Here is a 14,769-nt window from a genome sequence, read left to right as displayed (position 1 = left end):
AACTGTCCTATGACCACCATCAGAAACACTAAACTGAAAGAGTGGTTTAGTGTTAACTTCATCCTGCTTTTATGGAGGGATCACACTTCTAGTACACTCCCCCCAAAAAATAAATAATCTTGATGCATAGAAGTGAATAGTCTTAAATAAAAAATTGGGACAGTGTTTTTCTTTTTATCATTCTTTGCCAATGACCATATTTCACCTGTGTTACTAGAAATTCTTATTTGAGGTATGTGGATTTTTTACTGAGGTGAAATAACTATTCTGACTGTGGTCCAACTATTTTCCTTTTTCTTACAGAGCTGTCTTTCCAGGTGTGGAAATCTTTCTTAATGTTTTACTGCTATTAAAAATTAGTGTCCAAATGCTTCCATTCCTTTATAGCTTTTATATTTTTATCCTCATAAGTATCTCAATATGAGACCTTTTCCCAGACTCCTTTCTCTTTATGTGAATAATAATTGCTATTATTAAATATCTAGCTCTCTTGTAATCTTCAGAACTGAGGAACGTTCTTGATGTTACCATTTGGAGCTATTTAAATACACTGAGGAGGCATGGAATTTAGCGCTGAGTTAAGTTCTCCCCAACTCATGCTTCCTACCCCTCATTTAGTATTTGTGCCATTAACATTGGCAAACTCTGACATTTTACAGTGCGGTTATTTTTGTTTGCTTAGCAGAACTTGGAAAATTCTCTGTCACTTCTGTAATTTGACACTGGGATCTAGTTTGGATTTGACCTATATAGGCTTGTTGTTAACAAAAGACTCACTGAGGAAGACTTGAGCTTGCATGTGCCTGCCTAGAACAAAAACATTAATTGACCACGAGTTTACTTCTGTGCTAAATAGATCATGACTTATCCAAGGATGGCCATTACAACATAATCTGGTGTGAATATACCAGAAAGCCACTGTTAGCAAGTTGAGGGTTTTATTCAGAAAATTTCTAAAAGAACTGCTTGTCCATTAGCAGCGAGCATTTGCTTTGAAAATGTTCAAAAAACTAATTAAAAAATAAGTGGCCTTTGCTACAACTCTTACCTGGCAAAACTGAAGCTTACTGCTAAAAATAGTTTTAAATATTACTTGTTAACTCCCCTGAGATCTTCACTTTCTCCATCTGACAGATAAGTCCTATATGCAAAGATTTATCACTGAATACAGTATAGCCTGATACTTACTGGTAACTAAAATGTTGTTTTTGTCTTTACACTTTTGTATAACATGCCTTTCCAAGAAGATTCAAGAACGCACAAACTATATGTAAATTAGTTTAATATGCAGAAAATCAGGCAGCATTTTTGGCATTAAAGCACTCTGTTGGCTTGCTAATAAATGCTACCTTGTCTTTCAAGTTTTGTCCTGTCAATGCCTGTCAACAAGTATTATTAGTATACCACTGATCGTTCTGTGTACAAAAGATGTGCAGAGAGGCTGAAATGGTCTCAGCATTTTATGAAAATGTTCTAGTATTGCTTTTATTAGGAAATCTATGCACTTAAACTGAAAGGAGGGGGAACAACATCCTGTATATTTTAAAATACAGTTGAATTTTCCTGCAATTCTAAATACGTTTCTACTGCTTAAACATTGAGAAACAGAAAATTGATTGTTTCAAAACTAAGAGCAAAAGTTTTAGTTACGGGAGACAGTATTTATGCTCCTTAAGTAAACGTACTGTGCCCACTTAAAAACTTTCTTTGACTTTTGTGGGGGTTGAGTTTGTCTGGACACTAGATGCCCACCAAGCTTCTCTGTCACTCCTCTCCTCAGCAGGACAGTGGGGAGACTATAAGATGGAAAAAACCTCAGGAGTCAAGATAAAAGCAGTTTAATAAAGCAAAAGCAAAGGTCACATGTGGAAGCAAAGGAAAACAAAAGATTTATTCTTTACTTCCCATCAGCAGGTAATGTCCAGCCATTTCCTGGGAAGTAGGGCTTCAGTGCACCTTGTGATTGCATTGTAATAAAGAATGCCCCCTTCCTTCCCCTGCCTTCTGTTTGCTTTTATTGCTGAACAGACATCGTACAGTATGGAATATCCCTTTGGTCAGTTTGGGTAAGCTGTCTTGGCTGTGTCCCCTTCTGCCCCTCCCAAGATCTTTCCCACCCCCAGCCTGCTGGGTGAGATGGGGGAATGTTGTAGATACAGCTTGATGCTGTGTGAGTACTGCTCAGTAGTAGCCAACAGTGGTGTGTTATCAACACCTTTCTTGCTACCGATACAAAGCACAGCACTGAGAGAGCTGCTATGGGGAAGAGCAGCTCCAGCTCAGCCAGACCCAATACAACTTTTTATGCAATGGGGAAGAGAAAAGAAAAAAAACCCCAACAACAAAACAAACCGATAAATTGCAGTAATAGTAGATGTAGCAAAATTTTAAACTTAAGGTAACAACATGCTTGATTACTAGTGTTGAATTTTCTTCAGTTCTTGTAATGATATTATTCTTTCAGCTCTTCTCCTCTTTTAGTATCTCTGCTTGCCTTTGGATCATTTTGCAGGCCTTTATATGTCAAGCTATTCTCCTAATTCTTTTTCCTTTCCTTTACTTTTCAAATTGGAAAACAGGCTCTTTGTTTTCTCCCATTTACTTTTTCTGTCAGACTAAAGTTCCCAGTCTTTAAAAAAACAAAACAGGAATACCTATTTAGAGCAGCATACTGCTGAATAATCCCTCTTGCTTATGGATCTAAATGGAGAGTTGTGTTTTTATAAACATTCTGTATCCTGAAACTCTGGTCATTGATAGAGCCATCTCTGAATTTCAGTTTCTTGCTTAACAACCTCTCATTCAAAATCAGATGCTACTGTCCTGCATCTTGGAATTGAACTTCATATGACACTCGCATATTTCTAGCTGTAGTTGGGGACAGAGTTAGTAAACTTGAGACAGCTTGTCTACAATGACATCACAGTAGAAAAATACATAAGGCTATGCTTAGCAGAGGGTCTTCTTGTCCGTTCTTGGGTCTGCACTCAAGACAGTACCCTCAGCAGCTTTCCTATAGAAATTCTTTTTCATTATTCTGGACAAAGGATACCTTGATCTACATTAAGCTAAGTATGTTCAAGTGTGAAACGGTCTGCAGAATATTGAGCATGAACAGAGATGTTGCTGTTCTCTGAGAATGAGCCAGAAAGCATCTTGCTGAAACCTGTGATCATCATTCCAGTGTCTTTGTTTTAATAAAAGTATTTTAACCAGGATTCAAATGCTTTTTACAAGCCTACACGTTACATTTGTCCAAGCATGTTCTATGCTTCACAATGGAAATTAGAGATACCTAATCTACCCAATATCAATTGCATCACTTTTTCCTCTTTACTTCGAAATCTGCTGAATCTAAACCTAACATTCCGTTGTGTAAACTTGAGTTTTTGAGTATGTTTTCCTTTGAGTTCTTCTAAGTCCTTGTGAGTGGAACTGTATAGTTTACCCTCTAAGTTTTTTTCTTTTAGATTTCAGTTACTTTTGTTATGGTCTTTCATTTGGATGCATCTGAAACTTTTTATTCCTCAGGGTTCTCAAAATTGTCTTTTCCTTATTGGTCATTACCGCTGTTCTTCCAGAACCCAACAGGCTCTTGATGCCAATTTCTTGACTTAACACAGGTGATGCTTTCTCCTTTCCCAGTCACTACATGTAATGTAAAGCATTCTACTAAACTGGTTCTTGCTTCACTCCTTTCTCTCAAGAGCGAGTGTAAGGAAACAATAAAAATACAAGATTTCATTGCGAGAAGTAGTCTGAAATCTTTCATATAACATTGAACCTGTTTTTATAATGCCATCTTCCAAAAAGAAATTTCAAGCAGGATGCAGTGAGGACTTGTTCAGTGTGTCCAAGAGAATAAGACAGTTTTTCTTTTCCAGTTGTGTGTTTGTCCTGGAAATGCAGTTTTGGAGAAAAGAAACCATTTGCACATCAGATTTGATGAACAGTACTGTTCTGAGTTAGCAACATTTGAAGATCAAAAGATTTGAAATGCATGAAAATTTAATATGGACTTTTAGATTGGAATAATGGTCTAAGTGCATTAGCAAGATAAACTGTGTAGGTAATGAAATGTACTTTACTAGACCAGCTGATATGATTGGGCCAACAGTGGTATATGGGGCTACCACTAAGTTTCTGCAGCTCAGTGCAACAACAGGAAAGAGTAGTGTCTTAGTTTGTGATGAGAGAGCCGCTTGCAGTGGTGAAAGGTAAAATTAAGTCATTTCTTAGTACAACAAGAGGGGGTAGGAAGGGTTATTTGTATAGTAAAAACTTTGGGAAGTGCCATTTTAAAAATTACTGATTGGAAGTGAAGAATAAATGAAGAAATGTAGAGGTGCTTTTGTGATAGAATGAACTGATGGGTATTGATCTGAGACAAGTCAACTGAAATTTACTTCTCACAGCAGTCAGCAGTTGTTTAATTTGAATGTCCAGGTTAGTAGAGAAGGCAGTCAAATCCTGTGAAAAACCAGGGCTTGGTAATTTAGGTGCTTTTATTACGGTATCCAAAATTAGCAGACACAACAACCCTGGCTGTTAGTTTTGTATGTGAGACTGGGAATATGCTATATTATTACCATTGAGCATTGTCTTAATACCTTGATATCACAAATTACAGCTGAGATGTTCTCGGAACTATCATGTGAGCACTAAACTTTTTGCATTTTTCCTCTTCAAATCAGTTTCAAGTCTACTGATCATTATTCTTTTTTTTTTTTTTTTTTTTTGTCTACTAACCCTACTATTAAAACTTGTTTCTTATGCTAAGGTTGAAAGGATTACATAAACTCACTTAAGCTCCCAAAGATATCTGGTATTTGTCCTCATTCTGTCTTTCCCGGATGGGAAAGAAATAGAAATTTTCTTCACTATGTGCCACAGTTCTTCAGAAGACTGGAAAAATGAGTCTTGAATCCCATAGCTTAGTTCCAAATCCCTATTAGACAATTATTTAGACTCCTGTCTTTCTCTTCCCTTGTTTGGATGTGTGGTCATTTAAATCTGCTGTGTCCTTTTGCACATTGCGTGATCTTCTAAAAGAAAAAAATCTAAAGGAACAGGTCATTCCAGCACCTGGCTGATGTTCATGTTACTGTGGCCTTTGACAAGAAGGACAATCAAGAGAAAATACTCTGTAATTGTTCTGAAAATACTACCTAGTGATGAACATGCAAGAAGACTTCTTAAAGCTATGTTCTCTTCTAATTTTAAGCATGCAGGCAGACTGTTTATTAGGAGCTGAAAACTTGGCCAAAAGTGTAGCTTTTCAAGGAGGCCACAAAAGCCATCTCTCTGAAGCTGCCATTCCCACTTCCTAATCCTTCGAAATTTCTGTTTCAGGTGTTAGAATTTCTAGAGCTTCCTAGTGAAGTAGGAATTGGCCTGACTAGGCTTCTTTTCATGTGTGTGTTTGTGCGTGCATATGCATCCACACATGTGCAATGGATGTCCTTTTTTTTTGATAGTTTTCCCCCTAAGGAGTGGTGTAGGGATTTTGAATCAGATTCATCACAGGGAAAAAGTTTTTTATTTGTAATACATATTTTTAATATTTTTAGAACAAAGTTTTAGGTCATCTTGACTATTCAGACCCTATTGTTTCTCTGTGCTTATGGTTATGCAAATAATTGTCAAAAATTGTTGAAATCCAAATTTTCAAGCAACATAATAGATCTGCTTTGTACATTATATGAAAAGAAGTCACAAGGAAAAGAGACTGTCTGCATTGCACCATGTGGCAGAAGCTTTAAAAGTGGCATGGCACTTTTGTTCTCTGAGGCTGGGGAATTAAAAACGTAAAACCACAACATTTCTCGCAGGTTGTGGCAATGGCACCATGAGAGCACGTTATTTAGATTAGGCATAAACAAAAGCTCAGCAGGATTCTATAGGAGTCTGTCTCCAAGTAAATTCTATGAAAAGTTAATCTTGCTTGTTTTGATAGCTTCCCTATCCATCTTCTAGCTGTATGTAGGCTTGACATTCCAAGCATGCCAAGTGTTCCTCCCTATAGAAAAGGTGTTTATAAGAAGCTGGCAAAGAACACAATCCAATCTTCAAAAATGTTCAAAAGGGCAACTGTATTTTCAAAATCAAAACCAAATCCTGAACACGGCATTACAGAATCATAGAATGGTTAGGGTTGGGAAGGACCTTAAGATTATCTAATTCCATCCCCCCTGCCATGGGCAGGGATGCCTCACCCTGGACCATATTGTCCAAAGCTGTCCAACCTGGGCTTGGACACTGATAGGGATGGAGCATTTACCCCATCTTGAAGTCCTCTGAAATAGTGGTATTTTGAACTCTTCTAGTTAATGACAGTTTGAGCCCAGGTAGCATATGTTCAAAGCTTTTAAATGCTAAGCCATTTCCTTCCTAAAGTGAGACTAACTAGCAGTGGTCTTTCCCCTAACCCTGAAATTCCTTGGCCCAGTTGTTATGTTTAATTGATAAGTGACCAGGCATGAAGTCGTATTTACAAAGGGAATTAGGTGGCAATGTGGGATCTGACAAGGACTCTCAGTTATGCTTAACTGCACACTTCTGTAGCACCACACTTTAGATGCCTTGTAAAAACTTGGTTGATTCATGGGAATAACAAGGTACCATTGATTGCCAGCTACTGTCATGTGATTTTCAGGAAGTTATGGAAACCTGTGGTCCTTGGAAGTTTACAACTAGGGTAGCCAAACTCTTGAGGCTGCTCAGTCTACTTGTTTTTTTCTAAGCCCTGGTTCTATTTGGCCTTCTGTAATACAAAATTCTCAAAGGCAATTCACTTATGCCATAGGGCAAAGACTCCTTGGAGTTTTGGTGGAAAGGTCCTCTTATCCTGTTGATAGCTGCCTCCTCCTCGGAGGCTGGAATGCACTTTCTCTGCTCTAGGCCCTGTGAAACAAAGATAAAACAGGGTATTTGCACTTGTCACACTTTAACTGGTCATGGAGATGCATCTCAAATGAGGGTGATGGGAAGTTTTGTGGGTTTTTTGTTTTGTTCTTCTTTCTCTCTCATTTTTGAGCTGGCTACATAGAATTTCAGTAAGCTCGTGGCTTACTGTAGCACTCTGTTCTTTGGCATTCTTGATGTATTGAAGGGCTTATGGTGACTTCTTGTCTTTTGCTATATTGTGTTCTGGTTGTTTGCTACGTATCTTCAGTTTAAACCATCTTTTGAAGTCTTTTGTCATGACCATAGGAACAAAGGAATTTTTTAATCCAGTCTTGAAAACATGATATGACTATAAGGTTCTACAACTTATTTTAATCTGTTTCTGGCAAATTCTTAGGGTTTTCGGGTCCTTCAAGAAATTCACATAAGGCTAACAGTAATTACAAGATGGAAGAAAATTGCATGAAATATATTGTCACAGGAGTCAGATTCTTGATGATTTAAGAAAAACTGAGGTGCTTTTCCCATTCCCTCAAACATTATCTTCTTAAATTGTGGCTTGAGACTCAGCTGCAGACTAGAAAGATTGATGAGCGGATAAACCCATCAATCACAGTGGTGATGTCTTTATCAAGTGTAACCGTCTTTATGTCGTGTCACTGCACTCGGGTCCTTTCTTGGTATGATGGCTGTAATGCCACTTTGGAATTTCAGGGAACCTCTAGTTATTTTCCTTTCTCCACACCTAAGATGGGTAAACTGTTTCTTTTGGCTACCTGTGAAGAGGGAACAGTAACTGTACTATATGTGGCTTACCGTCTGAGGAAAAGAATAATTCGACCAAGTGAATATTTTGGGTTTAAAATACTACAGGTTCATAGTTCAGCCCTGCGTCGCTTTGTTACGGGAGATGATTTAATGAAGGAGTTGCTATTTATATGAAAATCTGTTTTTAATGTTAGTGTATTTGAGCTGATAAGACTTCTAATTCAGTAATGAAAAATAAAGCTTTTATGTAGAGCTATAATTGGAAATACTTCCAGATACTTTACCTGTGCATTGCACAAAGCTTCTTTATATTCCAAAATGTTCTGCAGTGTGACTGCTGCCATTCTGTGTAGATCCAGAATGTGCTTCTCACTTGTTGTTTGTCTTGCCCAGGTGTTTTGCATATTGTGATGATACGTTCACATTAATCTTATTGTGATAAGAGTTTTAGTGAAAACAATTTATTTTTATTTTGTTTTGTCTTGCAGGCACCAAGTATAGATGAAAAAGTAGATCTTCATTTTATTGCATTAGTTAACGTAGGTGGTCATCTCTATGAATTGGGTAAGAACACTTTTTATCTGCTTTCTCCATTTGTTTGAAACAAATACAAGTAGTAATGTTAACTACCAAAGTTTGAGAGAGATTGCTTGATCTAAAATAGGGCTTTGGTTCTTTTCAGATGCATCATAGGGTCTGGGCTGGCGGCAGGGGGGTCTGTCAAACTATTGCAGCCTTCTTCCCATGGCTTTTTTGGATTCTCCTTTCCTCAACTCCCTCCTATTAAGATAAAATGGTACAGAATACTAGACTGCCTCTGAGTTTCCTTTATTATTTATAAGGACAAAGAAAGAATTGACGAACACTCAAAAGTTTCAGAGAGGAAAATCTTGTTATATTTCTGCCCCCAGATTGCTTGTGGCATTAATAAATAAACTGTATGCCACTTCAGAAGCATTAGCTATATAATTAAATAGCAGTTTAAACTAAAAGGATGTAGTCATAGAATCATAGAATGGTTAGGGTTGCAAGGGATGTTAAAATCATCAAGTTCCAACACCCCTGCCAACCCCCTCACAATAGACCATGTTGCTCAAGGCTCTGTCCAACCTGGCCTTGAACACTGCCAGGGATGGAGCATTTACCAGTTCTTTGGGCAGCCTGTTCCAGTGCCTCATCACCCTCACAGTGAAGAACTGCTTCCTTATACCTAACCCGAACATCCCCTGTTTTAAGTTTTAACCCATTACCCACTGTCCTGTCACTATTGTGTACAGTTCTGGTGTCCGCAACATAAAAAGGACATGGAACTGTTGGAACAAGTCCCCAGGAGGGCCACGAGAATGATCAGGGGACTGGAGCACCTCCCGTATGAAGACAGGCTGAGAAAGTTGGGGCTGTTCAGCCTGGAGAAGAGAAGGCTGCGTGGGGACCTAATAGCAACCTTCCAGTATCTGAAGAGGGCCTATAGGGATGCTGGGGAGGGACTATTCGTTAGGGACTGTAGTGACAGGTCAAGGGGCAATGGGTTTAAACTTAAATGGGGGAAGTTTAGATTGGACATAAGGAAAGAAATTCTTTACTGTAAGGGTGGTGAGGCACTGGAATGGGTTGCCCAGCGAAGTTGTGAGTGCTCCATCCCTGGCAGTGTTCAAGGCCAGGTTGGACAGAGCCTTGGGTGACACAGTTTAGTGTGAGGTGTCCCTGCCCATGGCAGGGGGGTTGGAACTAGATGATCTTAAGGTCCTTTCCAACCCTAACTATTCTATGATTCTACAGTCCCTGATGAAGGGTCCCTCCCCAGCATCCCTATAGGCCCCCTTCAGGTACTGGAAGGCTGCTATGAGGTCTCCACGCAGCCTTCTCCAGGCTGAACAGCCCCAGCTTTCTCAGCTTATCTTCATACGGGAGGTGCTGCACACCCCTAATCATCCTCGTGGTCCTCTTCTGGACTTGCTCCAACAGCTCCATTTCCTTCTTATGTGAAGGACACCAGAACTGCTCACATTACTCCAAGCGGGGTCTCACAAGAACAGAGTACTAGTCAGGATACTAGCAGATACAAATACTCTGCAATTCATTTGTTAATTTTTCTTCTACCTTTTTTTGGTTACTAGACAGTTAACTGTAAAACAGTAGTCTCTGTTTTCTGAATTCCAGCTATTTTTTTCCCCTCTTGAGATTGTGTAGCACCAAGTTCTGTCCAGATATTCCCTAATAACTCCAATCTTAAACATGTTGCTGGGCAACTAGGTTTTGCTGCAGGCTCTTCAAAAACTATCAAGTAGATAAAGATTTGAAAACCGCAAGTCACTGGTCTTTCCTAATGTGATTTTTCAGTGTTTTCTGCTGAGAATATTTTCTTTTGAAAATCAGAATGTAATTAAGCAATGCCCTTACCAGGTGACAAATATTCATAACCTGGGATATAAGCTGTGTGTAAGAAGTGTTTATGTTAGTATTAAGGTGATCTAAAGAGTATCATCAGTGGTAAATCATGAACAACAGGCACACATTTCTGTATTTTTATGAGGCTGGCTGTCAGCAAATCAGATCAAATAGTGAGGCAACTACTGTAGGAAGCAATATAAATCTTTTATTATTCTAAATTTCAAGGTGTGGATGGCTCAGTCTTCTTTTAGTTGTGTGCTACTATTATGCTTCTATGATTTCTGCATTACCCTTCTATTGTGTGTTAATTTACTCTACTTAAAAAGCACAGTACAAACTATGAGTATCGTGTTTAACTATTTTCCAGACAAATGATGCAAGATGAAACCCACTTTTTTCCCCCTTTTTCTTATTAAATTAAAATAATAATTAAAAAAAAAAAAGGGCATTTAACTCCACTGTAATGTAGTGGCATGACAATACTACAGTTTCCTTTTGTTCTTAAAAAACCTTCTGTATGTACCAGCAGAAGAAAGCAAAAAATACTTAAAAGTAGGAAACTGATAGAAGGCTTTTCAGTTGATTCAGTGCCTTCAGTCACTGTGGCCAACATGTGGGCTTTAACCGGCAGAAAATGGTAAGAAAGCACACGGATGCAAAATGCTTATGTGTTTGCCACAGAAAACAAGTTATTTATAGTCACATGAAATTAAAATGCTGTTCTGCCAAGATACATGTTAAAAAAAAAAAAAAAACAGGAAAAAGAAAAAAGAAAACTTGTAATAGCAAAGGGCATTCAGTTCTGTTTTCCTGGCATGTTCTGAGGCCTTTGCATGGTTGTAGCTTCAGTCATGGCTGTTACAATAATGAACAACCTCTTGTTCATGTAAATCCAAAAGTCTTCCAACATCGATCTATTTTTAGTTAATGAAAAAGTACTTTGAAAGTGTTGTGAACTTCAATGGAATCTTTGGGCAGGGAAGAGTCTTTAGAAAGGAGGACAGAGCCAAAAGGGAATTTTGGTCTAGCAAATACTTAGGATATCCTGACAGATGTTCTCAAAATGTTAGCTCTTCACAAGTAACCTGAAATGTATTTCTGTGAATTAAATTATTTTTAAAATGCTGAGAATAACATTGTTACATTGCAAATGGCAGAAAATATAAATCATTATGGTAACCATTTTTAAATTATGTGAAAGTCTTAATACTTGAAGTTAATTGAGTTTGTTTGCTTATTTCTTTTAAATGAGAGTAACATTTCAGTTATGCTAGACTCGTCAAACTGATGGTTCTGGTATTCTGTTCTGTCGTGGACTGCCTGATCACAGCTGTCAGAGACCACAGATGTACAGCGGTCTGTCTGGGTACATCCGTTAAGTGTAGCTGAAATTGTTCTTCTTTACTTGAAAGCAAAGTGCTACGCCACCACTAAAACGATTGCAACTTACAGCTTAGGGTTTTCAAATGAAATATTAAAAAGTTGTTTTGATTGGATTGTGTTTTTCTAATGTAGCAGACTGATGGCACATAGTGACACCTGTTGAAGCAGTCAGCCATGGAGGAGAGATCAGGGAATAGCTAGCAGCATGTGTGATTCTCTTATGAAAAATGAGGTAGCATTTTTGTAAGTGAAGAACAAAAAATCTGTCCAAATAGTTTTAACTGGAAGAATTAAGCTTTTCTAATTTTATAAATGTGTTGTTCAGTCTTGCTTTGTCTTTCAACAGATGGGCGCAAGCCATTTCCAATAAACCACGGGGAAACTAGCGATGATTCTTTTTTAGAGGTAGGAATAGAAAACCTTGAATGCTGTAATACAAAATTCTCGTTAATTTCCACAAAAATTATTTTTAAAAATTATAAAAATATTTGTATGGCATGGTTGTACATTATGGTTGACTGAGGAATACAGCAAGTGGGATGGTGAGACAAAATTAGGTTTACTTAGTTTAAAAATAGTTATTTCAGAATGCTGATGTTGTAACTCTGGATGACAGAGTATCATAACATGATAAGAAGAAATAAATGTCAGAAGGGTTGACTATGACAGAAGACCAGACTGACTTTTCTTCTGTGCTGAGACTTTCATATGCCCCTGATCCTTTCAAACTGTACATGAGATGAAATCTGCAGAATGAAAATTTAGGATAATTTTTCATTCTCTTTAGTTATATTTTGGTAGGTGCCATGCTAGACAGAAGTTAATTTCCTTTCTGACACTTGCTAACAATCATTCTTCTCCAGTGTCATGACTTCTTTTGGGTGCTTCTTTGTGTCCGGAGTTATTGAGTTGAGAAATTAATTGGAAAGGAATATACTGAATTGGAAGGATGAACTGTCATCCCCACAGAATGATGCAAAGTTTAAGCTGAGAGAAGGCAGTGTGTAGATCGGACTTCTATGGTATCCGGACTGGATTAGCTTTACAAAAGGAAGAAACCAGAGAAACTAAAAACCAACTACGCAAAACTTTTTATAGTTTAGTAGCATAGACGAATGTCTGTAAAGCTTGCATACAGTTTGTGCTTTTTTGGGCAGGGGGAGAAGCTGAATAAAGCCTTCCTTTTTACATATGTGGCTTTTTTCTGCTTTACTCCTAACATGTGTTCTCCAGATTGCACTCTAAAGCTAGATGAAGGAATTACTTATAATCTTTCACTTCCCCCCCCCGCCCCCCCCAGCTTAGATTCATCTTGAGACAAAGGGAACATTTCTGAATACAACAGTGCTAGTAACAGCAAACTTCTGAGATGCATTTAGAAAGTCAGACAAGCAACACATCTGTGACACAAAGTAATATTCAGTCACAAAAAGTCATTGTTGCTAGGGTTTTGCATAAAACTTTTGCTCTTATGTTGCCCATGTGAGCACTGTAAATAATCTTGAATAATGGTAACACATCAGAAGTACAGTTTATATATATTTGCTACACTGTTTAGTAATCCTTTATGGAAAAAAAACATTTTGAGCACAGATTGTATGAAGCATATCTTTATATTTCAGTTGTGAGGGGAGGGGTTGATAAGTATGATTTATAGTGGTTTTTGTTTTGTTTTTTTCTGTTTTTTACTTTTTTCCTAGGATGCAATAGAAGTTTGCAAGAAATTCATGGAACGTGACCCAGAAGAATTAAGATTTAATGCAATTGCACTGTCTGCAGCTTAAAAGCCTTTTCCAGTGGGGATAATACAATGCATTGTAACAATAAAACCGTTGCCATATGTTAATAGTACAAATTTTGATACTTCCCTAACATGTTGATTAATTGTTGGCATACGTGGAATAAACTTTGCATTTGTCCTTGCTATTTCTTGCTGCTTGTTCCTAAAGCAACTTTGGGTATTTATATACACGCATGCATTTTGTGCAAGACTTCTGTGTGGTGGGTTTTCCCCCCTTCCACCCTCTTAAAAGTTTTGGGAATTACCGTCTGTTATATTTCATCATAGTAATGATGAGCTAGCTCAGAGCAGGATTATCTTTTGTATCATTCACAGATAACATTCTGAGTGGAGTATGTGGTATGTTAATGGGGAAAAACTTGAACTGTGAGGGTATCTCCATCTTCTAATTATAATGATGAAAGAATATTATAAATAACTTTTACAGGTGACTCAAAGGCATTTTTTTCAGTGCATTATTTATAAATAAATATGTGGAATTAAAAAGGCAGAAAAAAGACTGTTTCTTCTTACTGTTGGTGAGCACTGACATAATTTTAAACTTATCTTAATCTACATTTTGAATAAAACTTCATTTTGTTTCTCAAGTCTGATCATGTCAATAAACTGTCAAAAAGCTTTAGTTAAACCAGTGTTTGCTGTTTGTATATATGGAAACCCAACATGGATCTTTTGCCCCAGAAAAGCCCCACTAGTAATTAATGCTAATTCAAATGTTAGGATTGTGGAGGGCACACCCAGGTGAATACAGCAATATATTTATCTCACTTAACTGAAATGAATAAATGATAGAAAAATAATGATTGTTCTAGTTAAGTTTGGTGTAACAAGAACAGAAACAGGCTATAGATTTTAAGATAGCCATGATGGTCATATACCTTTTTTTCCCTTTAGGAATATCTATTGTAAGTTTGTCAGGTGGCATTACTGAATGCTATGTGATACCCTTCCCCTGTGCCATCCCTCCCACCCCACCTACTGGATCTTAAGGTACTGTTAACCAATTTCTGCACTTGGTTGGGGTTTGGGTTTGGTTTGGTTTGGTTTTGGCTAAGCAATCTTATGCTGTAGGATTCTTTTCAAGGTTGGTTTTGGCTAGTGTGCATGTTTTTTACATTTAAAGAAAAAAAAAGAATTAAATCCTTATTTGTTGCTTTGAAGTGAAATAATCCAGGTTTGCTTCCACTCAAGACCGCTGCCAAAGGAAACTGAACTCTCCGTGTCCCAGAGGGTGCTTTCATTCTCTACCAATTGTCATTACAGGAAAAATGAATGGGGTTATGCCAGAACAATCTGGCAGAGTTTTCCTTCTTTATAGAAAAGAGGCCTGGGAGTCTGTCTTATCACTTAAGAACATCTTTTGCACTCTAAAGAAAAAGTCGGAGTGTCTGTCTAAAGCATGTCACCTGGAGAGTCCACTAACAAGAGTCTGTTTCCTATACGTGAGCTGGTTGGAAAAGCGAGGGGGAAGAACACCATTAACAAGCTTCTTATTTTTGAGCACTTTTTCACCCCAATAA

General features: G+C 37.7%; 1 protein-coding gene across 1 annotated transcript in view; it reads left to right on the top strand.

The window, feature by feature from the left end:
* UCHL3 (ubiquitin C-terminal hydrolase L3) overlaps positions 1-13,877 on the top strand; it is a 33,435-nt gene extending 19,558 nt beyond the window's left edge. The window contains exons 5-7 of the mRNA XM_065678105.1: positions 8,163-8,238; positions 11,795-11,853; positions 13,149-13,877. Of these exons, the coding sequence (XP_065534177.1) occupies positions 8,163-8,238; positions 11,795-11,853; positions 13,149-13,232 (219 nt within the window). The 3' untranslated portion in view covers positions 13,233-13,877. The remainder of the gene's footprint in view (positions 1-8,162; positions 8,239-11,794; positions 11,854-13,148) is intronic.
* The last annotated feature ends 892 nt before the right edge of the window (positions 13,878-14,769 follow it).

The sequence above is a fragment of the Lathamus discolor genome, chromosome 4, assembly GCF_037157495.1.
Source record: "Lathamus discolor isolate bLatDis1 chromosome 4, bLatDis1.hap1, whole genome shotgun sequence".
Classification (NCBI taxonomy): Eukaryota; Metazoa; Chordata; class Aves; order Psittaciformes; family Psittacidae; genus Lathamus; species Lathamus discolor.
The sequence above is the reverse complement of the archived record's forward strand: the minus strand, read 5'-3'. Positions and strand labels throughout refer to the sequence as shown.